Consider the following 13080-nt stretch of genomic DNA (forward strand, 5'->3'; position numbering starts at 1 on the left):
GTCTTTCCACAGCTTGAAATGATTAAACAAGGGTGAATTACGATCTCTTGTTGTGTTGTTGCCATTGTTCCTTTATTTTAAAAAACAGCGTCTGATTATTTGGCAATGAATATTTATTTTTAATCATCGAGCCTCATCGAGCTCTTCGCAGCGTAAAAAAAACGCGTTGTTATTTTTTTGTGAAGCGTATATTAGCTCTATTGTCCAAACACGTCCTTTCAATAGCGATCCTCAGAGAATACCTGCTTTTTCTAACCTCTCATTTTCTATTAAATCAACAATTAATGACGCAGGTAATCACATTCAGCGCCGCCGCCCCCCACCGGTGCTACATATGATCACCTCGTCCCATCCGAGCCCCTTCTCCCCCACCTGCTCTTCCTCTGGCATCTTAATTGATTAACTGTGTTTGCCCTGGTAATAGGCTGCTTATTAGACCACCTGTGAGACTGGCAGGTCGGACCGGCAGACACGAGCGTGGGTGCCGGGGCGGTGGGTTCGCGTGACAATAACAGTAATTAGAATGCTAAAGTTTGTTAAAGCTTTAAAACATTCTTGCTGACATCAGCGGCCTCTCAGGAAGTGATTATCAGAAGGATGGAGACGTACTCCGGTTGAGGAGGATCACAGTCGGGGGCGCTGCTTATTCTCTCCGTTCTGGTCAGACGCCAAGATCAACATACTGGAGGCTTTTACGAGACCTTTTATCAACAACAATCATGTCGCTTGAAAACACCCAGAAGCCTCGGCTGCTGCTGCAGGATTCAATATCTGGAGTGTCTCATGATATCATGAAGAGGATTTGAACCACACATTAACTCTTTCACTTCGTCTCCAAAATACACATGGGGAGGCCGTCTGATGGTCCCTGATCTCTGGTCTGGTCTTATACTTTTCCACCCTGCCTGCACTTTACTTTAAACTACATTCGAAGCTCTTGTAGCTTTTAAGTTAGGCCTAATGTGTTTTAGCTTCTTCATCTTTAACTGCTACTTATAAATGTACCTGGAGGAAAGCTAAGGTATTTGGGTTTTGCTAACATATTTCCAGTTGTATACAAGACGGCCGTTCGTTTTAACTTTAAACATTAGTTTTAAAAAACCCTTTTCTCTTTAGCGAAACTAATTATTGGTGCTTTGCTAGCATATTAGCAGCTACATGCTAGTATAGCATGTGCGAAATAATCTCTACTTCTTAGACCTTGGATCATTGTTTGCAACTAAATTATCAGTTTGATAAATGGTTTATTAAACAAAATAAGATTATTATAAGTAACTTATTAACTTAGTAAGTAAATATATTTGAGAAGATGTCGCTTTGTCTTGAACTGGTGGTGAAAAAAAGGAGTGGAGTAAAAGTATCAGGATGTTCTGTTCTATGTTAGTCTTTGTATCATCCTTTGTCTTTGTTATTTTTCTTTGATCTATGTTGTTTATCTTTATATTTAGACTTAGATTGTATCATATTGTTCTTTCTCTTTATTTCTCTTTGTTCTTGTTCTTATTTTATTTTGATTTTTTTTTTTTGAAAAATTGCTGTATTTGCTCATACAGGCAGCTCATTGCTGTAATTCAAGTGTTTCAAATGTGTTTTTTAATTATTTAGTGAAATAATGACTGATTTAGAGAATATATTATTGTTGTAAATAAAGGTTTTCCTGTTTATATTATTGTTGATTGTTCCATTTGTCTCTTCCCCGAACAGGGCTTGAAGAGAAAAGATCTCACTGCACATAATTCAACATCCATTAAGTTTTTTTTTAATAAATGGAAAAGAAAGTGGAATCCATTTAAATATCAATTTAAAAGCACTCAAATTTATTTGACTACTCATTCATATTAGATGAGGTTCTTTGAGAGAAATAAACGTAATTCAGTGTGCAAACCAACAATACTGTATATCTCATTTGAGTATTTCATTTAATTTTGACAGCGGTGACAAACAACTAAGCTCGGTGTTGACGTTAGGAAGCCAATGGATAATGTTGCTCTGATGAAGACGACTGTTGTAATGATGTGGCGTCACTTTGAGCTAAAATAAGACGATGTCATTGAAAAGTATGTCGGTCGCAACATGAGCTACAATAGTACCGAATGAATGAACTGACCATATAAGTACTTTCACCTTCTTATGACCCCATAAGCTCCACTGCTTCATCTTGACTTCCTGCAGCCTCGAAGTTTTGTCTTGAGGCTACGATTGAATCTTTTCTTTGTGTTTTTATCTTGACTTTTAAGATAATAAACTATGTTTTACCAATGTAAAAAGGTGATCAAAAAACACCAAGAATAACAGGAGAGAAAACCACATCTGGAGAGCTTTGAGTCCAGATAGGAAGAATGTTCGACAGAGGTATACTTTAGCAGTGAGAGATGAGTGGTGACCTTGTGAATCTCTTACCTCCTCCCATTGGTGAATGTAGCGTATTAATCTGGAGAGCCTCAACAGTCTCAGGAGACTTAGGATTTTGGTGAAGCGGACAATTCTCAAGGCCCTGGCAGTCTTGTACACCTCAGAGTCGATGCCTTTCTCAACTATGAGGAATATATAATCCACCGGGATGGAGGAGACAAAGTCTACTATGAACCACGTCTTTAGATACTGTTTCTTTATGGTCTTAGGGTCCAAAATGATGTCCGAGTTGTCCTCTATGATGATTCCCGTGCGGAAGTTGAGCACCAGGTCCATGAGGAAGAAAGTGTCCGAGACCACGTTGAAGATGATCCAGGGCGTGGTGGTCTCGTCCTTGAAGAAGGTGATGCCCACGGGGATGATGATGAGGTTGCCCACCATGAACAGCAGCATTGTGAAATCCCAGTAGAACCTGACGGGATTGCAGAGTGTGTTTCCATGTTTGTGTGTGTGTGTGTGTGTGTGTGTGTGTGTGTGAGGAGGAAAAGTGGGGAAGGGAAGAAGACAAAAATAGAATCAGATACAGAAGTGAGTTGCTGTGGAAAACTGATAGGCAGAGAGTTTAATAAAGTGCAGGAGCTTAAATCTGCCTGCCAAAACACCAATGACAGTACGACAAGTACAGTGACAGTACACATGTGAAGTACTTCACTAACAGCTGACATATCTCGCAGAAATACTAATACCTCAACTCGGCAGTTAAAGGAACCAATCATAAGGCAAAAAAAACCTGATTTAATTTTCTTTCTTGTTCCTAGTAAAAAATTACATTTCCGTTTCTATTCATCTCTTATTTCTCTCTTTAACACATCCAGGATTAATATAACTGTAATTCGAAGCTCTTGTAGCTTTTTTGGACTCAATGTGTTTTAACTTCTTCATCCTTAACTGCTACTTATAAATGTTCCTGGAAGGAAAGCTAAGGTATTTGGGTTTTGCTAACATATTTCCAGTTGTATACAAGACGACTGTTTGTGTGAGGATTCTATTTGACCCAAATTAAAACATCAGAAGCCGAGAAAAAGTTTTAACATTAAACATCAATCTCTCTTTGGCGAAACTAATTTTTGGTGTTTTGCTAGCATATTAGCAGCTACATGCTAATAATTTGAAGATTCTCCTCTTCTTAGACCGTTGATAATTGTTTGCAACTAAATATCAGTTTGAGTAAAAAAAATAAGATCATTATAAAGTATCTATATTGTTATTTGTAATCTATTAAAATATTTGAGAATATGTTGCGTTTCACACTCACATTGTCTTAAGCTGGTGGTAAAACAAAACTCAATAGACCTGATGGAATTAAGGTCTTTTCTGCTGTTTTTAAGAAGGATAATATATATATATATATAAAAAAGAAAACAGGGAGGTTTTGTGACCGTCTACATGTATTTATTTTGAACCCTTTTGTTATCTCAGGGCCATTTGTTTTCGGGCCACCTTGACCCTGAGATAAGGGTTGATCAAAAAACTTTAAGTAAAGATCAATATATTTCAACGATATGATTAACTGTAAATAACGGGATCAAGAAAACATGCTTCAGTTTTGTTGGTGTTCCTAATTACCATCTGGATCTGGAAATCATTTGAAGATTCCTTTTTAATCATATATACATAGATACATATGCATTTTGAATCCAAACAATGTCATGTAAAAGTTGTTTTTTATCCATTATGAGGATAATTGGTTAAAATTAATTAATTTAAAAGATTGAGAAAATATGTTTAAAATAAGTTGTGGATCAAACGTGAACTTTAATAGAAAATGTGTGGGCAATAAAGATAAACTGCAGCTACACTTGATTTAGAATGAAGTTGCCGGATCTGTTTCATTGTCGGTTATCAGATGTTGATGACAAACTAGAAGAATGAAGGTTTGTCTGCAGGACAGGTGCAGCGCTGAGTCATTTCACTTACGCAACAAGCTCCGAAAAACCTGCTCTCAACCATCTTAACCTGCTTCGTTTTTTGGATGTTCACCGGACCTTTGGTGGAAAATTGAGCAGAACCAGCAGCAGGAACGGGGTCTACGTGTAGAGTAAGGGTCTCTAACGGTGGCGGTGGCGGTCAAGTTACATCTCGAGTTGAGGTGTTCCTACTGACTCTGGGTGATGTGATACAAATGGGCCAAATGTGCGAGCAGATGTGACGCCGGGTTGAAGGTGTCAGGCCTGGAGCTGTCCAGCCCTGCCGGTGCTGAAACCTGCAGCTGCTCACTTTAAGAAGCTCGTCAAGAGTCACAGGATTGTTTTTCTTAAAGGGGGAGACAAATGAACAATCTTTTGCTAAGAAGTGTCAGCTCTGGCGGAGACTGTCTCCGGCGAGCATGCTTGAGGTTTTTTTTTTTTTCTCGCACACTTGGCTCAAGGTGACATTCCATCGCTGGCAGCATCACTCACACGCACACACGCGCACGCAGATGTAGCCCACTTCCTCTCACTGATGTTTTTTTTTGTCGCAGAGCTTTGTTCTGTATATTTTTCTTTATAATCCAAGCATAGAAATGGGGGGCAGGGGGGGTCGCGCGTGTGCGTGAGCAGGCCGGGGATGTGGAGCTACTACTGCTACACGTTTGTTTACAACCTTGAGAGGACAGTCCATGCTAGCGCCCCGACAACAGGTGTGGGGGTCGAGACGATCCGCTCAATGTGATGCACCGATAAGTCGTGAAAAAGAGGGGACCCATAAGTGTTGGGTTCTGATCAACTTGTGGGTGACAGTTTTGTCTTACCTGAAATCACTGTAGGGATGAATAATCCAGTTCCCGGCTGACTTGACCCGCTCCTGCTCCCTCTCCACCGCCTTCTGACTTCCATACATGCGTAAGGAGAATTTGTTAACTCCGGGCTGCAACATGCTACTGAACTGCCGCTGCATGAAGCTGGCTTGGCTGCCCCGGGCGTCCGAGTCGTCGGCGGGCACGATCTGCGGTCCATCCTCCGGCTTCTGGAAGGTGACAGAGTTCCTGGGCTGCGGGGTCTGGGTCGGGCCGTGCAAGGAGGATGAGGCTTTGCGGCTCGGCGCGTTGGAGAAGGACACCTTGGAGTCCTTCTTCTCGTGGCCGGCGGAGCCCGGGTTGACGCTCTCTCCTCCTTGCCCCCCGGCCAGAGAGCCCGCGGGCGTGATGGAGCCGTCCATGCTGGCGGTGGTCGAGTTACAAGCCGCCCTCTTGCCGTCCTCGGCCCTCCCCGACCCTCCTGTCTGCCTCTCCTGCTTGGAGATGATCGAGCGCAGGCTCCCGGTGCCGGAGTCCCTCCTGCATTCTCCGTTTTTGTTGCATTTCATGCTGGATTTTCGAGCGACGCTGGTGCAAACATCACCCGTGCCCGCGCTGAAGGCGTCTACCGCGACTGCTGCTTCCACCGCCCGAGAAGCTCCTCGCAGGGCAGCATCGCCCGGACAGGGTGTGAGGGTCTCGGTGTCTGTGGAGGGAGCAGCGGGCCGTGGGGCGGCAGCAGGGGCGTCCTCTGCGTGCGTAAGGCAGGGCTCCTTGTTGGAGTGTCGCCCTGTAGTAACCGAGGACGCGGCTCCCCCTCCTGGCGTAAAGTTCTTCATCCGAATGCTGCCGCCTCCTCCTCCTCCTCCACCTCCACCTCCGCCGCTGCCGCTCCCCCCGGCGCGGCGCAACCGCGGATGCTGGAACTTGGACTCCTCGTCCCCGTCCTCCGACTCATCCATCACGACGTCCCTGGCCGCTCCGGAACCCGGGGAGTCCAGACAGTTCTGGCAGCTGGGTCGTCTCGTGCATTTGTGCGCGCTGATGCGAGCGCATCCTACCGCCGCCGCCTCCTTCTTCATGGCGGCAGCAGACGCCGGAGAAACCTCATCCCTGTCCATGACATTGAGAAAATCCAACAATTTGGCTCCAATTATTTTTTGGAGAAGGCCAATCAGAGAGACGGGTGAGGGGGGGGGGGTGCACGGATGGAGAGAGAGGGAGAGACAGATGAGGAGGGTGAGAGGAGGAGAGGACGTGACTTCTTTGCAAACATACGTCTCTACTTTCTCTGACAGACGCTCGTCACGCATCTGACCTCGTATTGTCAAAATGAATCTTCAACGTCAAAGAGGCATGAACGTTTATCGATACACTATAATAAAAAGTATTATATATAAATAAACAACGTAGATCATTTGTCATGAAATCATCGTCAATTATCCTCATCCTATCACCATTGTATGAGTCGGTTCTATTGCAGAAGGTGCTTTCAATGACAACATTCACGCTGATTTATTGGTCTGTAGCACCCTCTACCGGTAGATACGGGGAACATACGATCGTAAATGTCAACTAAAGGGTCAGCAGGTTAATTAAATTCAAACTCTAGGGAGTTTCGACCTTTGACCTCGGCTAATGTCAGACTCCAGTCTGCTTCAGAGATGGATTTGGAAAGACAAAACAGGTTTGTGGTACAATTTACTAAAAAAAAATGTTTCTCATGAGGAAAAAGAACCACATAGAATTATAGCCGGAAATATTAGAGAATATAGCACTACACCACTAACTGTCAAAAATTGATGGATGACCTTGTTTTTTGATTTAGATCAAGTTGGGCATCAAATCAGTTAATAGGGTGATAAAGAATGATATAATCATGGAGTTGCAAGTATTAAAACAAATATATTCCTTATATATAATAATAATAATAATATAATATAATATAATATAATATAATATAATATAATATAATATAATATAATATAATATAATATAATATAATATAATATAATAATATAGAAAGATTATTATTTTAGATATCTAGAAGTTAGAGACGACTCTAACCGAGAAATATGTAATATAGATGTAACATCTGTAGTGTTACACTAACATCCTCAGAAGAAGTCCATGAGTGTTACATCCAACAGCTTAAACATTCGAACTTGTAACCGAAGGGCAGATACAAAAACGACTAAAGAGAAACACAACCACAGGTTAAGTAAAGTTCGCAATAAACATTCTCAACTTTTACAACTAGATTTTATTTTTGTCTTCTTGTTTCTGTATAAAATGATGTCTATGACAAGAATGTTACTTTGAATGTTTTTCTCGACACGATTATGGAAACATTTTAAATGTTTATCGTGGCTTTGATTTGTTTTTTTGGAATTGTAGGTTTTCACATGGTTTATAAATGGTTTATTGTTTTTGGTTTATAGAATAGTGTGAGGTCAAGTTCCAAGACACACACTTCTGTCACTTCTCAACTCTACTTTGTAGAGTCATCGCCAAAGACAGGATTTAACTGCTTTCTATTCTTTGTTACTCTTAGCATTCTTTGTCTTTTTTATTTTTCTCCGATCTATGTTCTTTATCTTTAGGCTTAGATCATGTCATCTTATACTTTCTATTTATTGAACTGTTCTGGTGCTCGTTTAAGGAATCTATCGTCTGTGTGGCTCTCTGTTGACTGTAAATGCAAGTCTTATCTTATACGTTTCAGCCTTGTCGCCGACCATCATGAGGCCAGACTATCTTTATTCAGAAACAACCCTCCAGGAACCCAATATTGCGGCTCTTCCTGATAACCCAATCCTTGCTGAAGGAGAACCTGAGGGCTCTAAGACCGGTTCTGAGTTAGTATGTGATGAGGAGGATCATTGGATGTCGCAAGAGCTGCTGGAAGCTGTGAAGTCCATCGTATATTTTCTCATGCGCCGCACTCTGTACAAGTACACAGAGGAGCCCAACATGTGTCTGGAGGACGATGAACCTGAGACTTGCCCATACTATTACCGGAAGAAGTTCCCCGCTCTGATGCGGCGGCTGTACACTCCAAACTTCATCATGGCCATCCAACACTTTCTGAGGGGAAACCACTTTGCGGTCCATGTTGACAGAGTGATGACTGTCGTGGAGATGGTTTTGCTCGATCTGAAATCGGCGAAATTAATCTTTCCTGCGCTCAGCCTTGAATTCCTTGGTATGAATCTAAACAGGGATAAGCTGTTGACTGCGTATAAAATATGGGAGAGACCAATGTTCAGGATCACAATCAGGCAGGACAACAATGGAGAGTTCGTTGTTGACCCATAGGTGAGTACTGTTAGCCCGCATCTGGCTCGCCTACATTCCACAGCACATACGTCATTGTGTCACTTTAATACTAAACACGTGACATCCCTTTCATTTTGACATAAAAATAAAATATTTTCTGGCAGGTAAACATCCTGAAACACAACATATTAAAATCAACACAAACACTATTAAGTCCTAACACTTCACACTTTTTTTTTTTAAATAAGTCTTCCTTGAATTACATTAATTAACTTCATCAAAACATCAAAATGTTTAAACTAAATTCACACATTATATCTTGCCGTCCTGATAGAGTATTACTGTTGTTTTCAGTGAGTCGACGGTTTTCAGTGATGACCTCAGTAGACTTTGTGCACTTTGTGACAGCTAACTGCTTTTTAGTTCTGCATCAACATCTGTGTCAACCTTTGCTGGCTGCTCACTGGAATTTAACTCAAAATGAAAACCCTTGTTAACATGTTTTAAATCCGTAGGAAACACTTTCTCCGAGGTTCTCCTCAAATGTTTTTCTGTTTCTCCTGTAGACTCTGCCATCAGGAGCAACGATGCAGATTTCGGATGTTCTTTAGCGTCACAACCTGATATCACCTCCTCACAAGAACTCGGTCCCCTATACGTTTTCCTCGATGTCCATCTGTTGAGTCATACTTGGAAAAAGGTTGAAATAAACGACTAAAAAGAATGATCAGTGTCTCTGTTTATCGATTCCATTTTCAACAAGGGTCATTTAAAAGTATATTTTGACTTGTGGTTTTAAAGAGAAAACCATAGCTTATCTAACGGATGGTCACATAATGAAGGTGAGGTGACAAAAATAGTGGAGTGTCTGTTTCAAACACTTTTTTAGACATTGGAAAGTTCTATCAAGGTCATCCATCAAATTTTGACAGTAAGTGGTGTAGTACTTCTCTCTAATAATAATTTGTTTTTCCATTGTTTCATAATAATTGTCTACCTAATACGAATGATCATTTATGCCCATCCTGCAGTGTTACATAACATCACATGAAGCTTACATGGTTTGGTTATTACAAAGACATTGTTTCTTTTAGGGATATCATAGGCAGACAATGGCATTACTCAAAAAGTTGTAGCCATTTAATGATTTTTATCTATTTCTTAGTTGTAAGATCCTGTATGATAACATAAAGTAGTTGATGATGGTGATGTTTTTGTTTTTTGTTTTTTAAATGTAAGTAAGAAAGTAATTTTTATTTATATAGCGCTTTTCCACAAAGCGCTTAAACAATCAAAACAATATTCAATAAAGTATATACTTTAAAGGTCACGATAAAACTGATAAGACAACAGGAGTTCCAGAAAATCAAGGAAAAGCCTGAACAAATAGAAACGTCTTAAGATGTTTCTTGAAGGAGTCAGTAGATCATCAAACACAGAGAGAGAGGAAGATCGTTCCAAAGCTTAGGAGCAACAGTCTGGAAGGATTTCTCTCCTCTGGTCCTGAACCGTAGTGTAAGTTTATATTTAATTTTGTCTAGCTAAGCTAATCGATAAATGCTAGCTTCAGTCATTTAAAGTGAAACCTACTGGGTGGTAAAAAAAAAAAGAGACCTGGGTCAAAAATATTATTATTTATTACAAAGAGTAACAAAGCAGGACTATTATACACTCGATAAACAAAATAAAAAAATAACCTGATGAAATCATTGTACTCGTAAATGGACCATCTTTGAATCTATAAAATATAATGACAAGACTGTTGACAATAACAGATTAGAAGAAAGGGATGATAAAAAAGTTCAAACAGCAGTAAATGTATGTCATTCTTTAATACTTATGTGCTCTCATACTGCCATCAAATTGAGGCATGGCATAATGGAAAAGGTCAGTAAACCTTTGTCTACCGCAGAGCACACAAAACATTGTTAGAATATTTAGAAGGGAGGGATAAATACATTGATGTGTTCACGCATCACTCCTCAGGAATGAGGTGCTTGACATATAAAGAAATTAATAAAAATGTAAATATAATTAGTTTTTAGTGCATAAACCATCGTACACCAAATTCTAAATATCAAGTGCGATCGCACATATATCAGGAAATAATCAAGAATACTCTTCCATTCTAGAACAAGGGCTTCATGATCAGGAAGCAACTTGAATCTATAAGCTTGTGACCTGAACCACCACTGGCCACTGCACAGCTAAAATGGCAGATTCCAACTCTCCTCCACTTCTCAAAGAACCTTGTTCGCATTCACTCCAAGCCTTAAAGTCACTCTGATTTAATTCAGGGAGGGGGACGAAGACGAACTTTGGGTTCCCTCATCAGTCTCATCGCTCGTGGAAGTGGAGGAAAAGGGGGAGAAGGAGGATGAGACGGACGACCCGGAGAGGTGAGCGGAGGAGTCGGAGGATGAGGAGGATGAGGAGGAGGAGGAGGAAGAGGAGGAGGATGAGGTCGAGGATGACGGGGACGAGACGTTTGTGTCAAGCAACGGCAGGTCAGCGGTCGTGTCCTGACCACTCAGACTCTCCCTGCACACTGGACACGAATCGTGCTGCGATAGTAGGAAAAGAATGTTTGTAATTCCACTATATGACTTTACTCTCTTTTGATCACTCACCTGTTCCAACCACCTGACGATGCAGTCGTTGTGAAACAGGTGATTGCAGGGAAGTTGACGGACATTTTCCCCGATGTTGTAATCCTCTTTGCACACGGGACACTCCAGACCACCTCAGGCGGGAGCAAAATTATGGTTTTTATAGCAAGCAAGAGGGTTAACGGACGACAGAAGCTACTGTTTATGTGTGTGGGTCGAACAAGCAAGAACAAGGATGTGTTCTGTTATAATAAGAAACACTTTAAAGACATGATACTGCCTAGTTGAGGCCTATTTAATTACATATTACTATGCAATTACAAGAAAGGCATTAATATTCTTACAAGATGATTTTTCTGTCTTATACATTTACTTCTGTACATACTTAAAAACACACCTCAAACCTGTGGAAGAGCTTTTTGAATCTTACACTTACCCATGTGTTCCTCTGTGATGCTGATGGTCGGGATCGTGTCTATTCGGTCTCTGTCCGCCGGAGGAGGTCCGACATTTCCAAACAGGTTTAACAGCTGTTTAATTAAAGAAAGTTTGTTTTTTTAATGGTATCTTTTATTTTAAACTAGGGAAGTCCCATTCAAATCTAGCCAAGAATCCATTTACACACAACCCTGTACATTTCATGCACCTGTAAATAAATTAAATATATTTACCATGTTTTAATTTTGTTATTTGAGATAGTGGTATCGGAATTCTGGGATAAAAAAATCAATACTGGTGATCTACTGAATCTCTATCTTTTTGTTGTTCCTTTTTTTTTTTGTTTGTATAAGAAATTAAGTTTTGAGGATACAAATGCAAAAGTTATAAACATGTATCTGAACTGTAATTGTACAATATTCACAAATACCCTTCCTACCTCTGATATGATGGCGTCAAGTCCGTCAGCGCCCAAGGGAAAGTTGGCAGGGTTAAACTGTGATCCCCTGAAAGATGCAACCATTTTTTTGATTTTTCAACTCAAAGGAAATGGTCAATCTCCTATACCTACAGTGGTTCTGTCAAGGCGTGGTGCATGACTTCAGGAGGAATGATTCCGTTGAGCAGCAGCTGGATGATCCTGCACAAAAAGGAAAGGTTGCTGATTGATTCAATCTCCATTAAAAACCAAATTGTGCCACTAAATTGTCTTTTATGACAAAGTTTCATCACCCTTCGGAAATCATTGCTCCTTCTGACATTTCGTCCACCTGCGCCGCCAGGCCTTCTCGCGGTTGCCAAGAGACTTGTCTCTGTTCCGGCGCCGACTCACTTTCTCTCTGACCGTCCTCCTGGTTGGAATGGAAATACATGTCTAAGTTCTCCTGAAGAACGTCGAGCACAAACATTCCTCGGGAAGACGGAAATAAGAATATGCTCTGTGGATCAATGTGCTGAAGGGAAAGACAAAGCGTGTGTCAGACTAAGATTAATCTCCCGCTTCGACTTATCGTAGACAATAATATTCCATTTGACCTCATAAAAGGTTTGCGCCTCGTCGCTGTAGGATGACGACGAATCCGTCTCCATTAGAGACCTGAGGGAAAAGCAACAATGTCAGTTTCATATTTTTTTTTATGCATTTAGGACATGTTTCGTACAAACCTACTGCCTTCTGGTAACTCTTCCACAAATCCAGAGTTACAGTGTGGGCAAGTGAGATCCTGTGTGGAGATGTTGGTCAATTAATGAAAATAAATGCACATTAAAGTAAATAACTGACTGTAAAAACAGTAGATATGGGGCTCACCGGTATTCTCTGATATATGTCTGATAAGCAGGCGTGACAGAAGTAACGCTGATTTGGTGTTTCCGCCATCGTGACCTTTATTTTAAGTCTACAACGAAGAAAGTACCATGGGGTCAAAGATCAATTGTAAAAATTAATATAGTCTTTGTGTTAACAAACAATATAATAGTAATAAGTGTTGGAACTAAAGCGTTTGATCACAGCACTTGTTCATGATTTCTTCTAGTGTGTGTCTTCGGTTTTTCTGAAGATTTTAGAACCCCATTGTGTTAGCTACCACCCACATTTAACCCATTGAATGACTTTGATTGTTTTTG

General features: G+C 40.8%; 2 protein-coding genes and 1 long non-coding RNA gene across 3 annotated transcripts in view; 1 reads left to right on the forward strand and 2 right to left on the reverse strand.

The window, feature by feature from the left end:
- LOC148063706 (potassium/sodium hyperpolarization-activated cyclic nucleotide-gated channel 2) overlaps positions 1-6313 on the reverse strand; it is a 35131-nt gene extending 28818 nt beyond the window's left edge. Inside the window, exons 1-2 of the mRNA XM_087811910.1 lie at positions 5144-6313; positions 2401-2824 (exon numbers count right to left, since the gene is read on the reverse strand). Of these exons, the coding sequence (XP_087668036.1) occupies positions 2401-2824; positions 5144-6249 (1530 nt within the window). The 5' untranslated portion in view covers positions 6250-6313. The remainder of the gene's footprint in view (positions 1-2400; positions 2825-5143) is intronic.
- Positions 6314-7711: 1398 nt separating this feature from the next.
- Positions 7712-9131, forward strand: LOC148063707 (uncharacterized). The gene is made up of 2 exons (XR_015713559.1): positions 7712-8446; positions 8974-9131. It is a non-coding gene; the product is annotated as an uncharacterized LOC148063707 (long non-coding RNA).
- A 1093-nt stretch (positions 9132-10224) lies between these two features.
- Positions 10225-12844, reverse strand: LOC148063708 (E3 ubiquitin-protein ligase RNF126-B-like). The gene is made up of 9 exons (XM_087811314.1): positions 12764-12844; positions 12619-12677; positions 12490-12550; positions 12187-12305; positions 12026-12094; positions 11894-11960; positions 11453-11546; positions 11038-11150; positions 10225-10971 (listed from the first exon to the last, which is right to left on the reverse strand). The coding sequence occupies exons 1-9, from the start codon at positions 12830-12832 to the stop codon at positions 10696-10698; spliced, it is 927 nt and encodes a 308-aa protein (XP_087667440.1). The 5' UTR covers positions 12833-12844; the 3' UTR covers positions 10225-10695.
- Positions 12845-13080: the final 236 nt, after the last annotated feature.

Source organism: Callionymus lyra, chromosome 16 (assembly GCF_982586985.1).
Source record: "Callionymus lyra chromosome 16, fCalLyr1.hap1.1, whole genome shotgun sequence".
Lineage (NCBI taxonomy): Eukaryota > Metazoa > Chordata > Actinopteri > Syngnathiformes > Callionymidae > Callionymus > Callionymus lyra.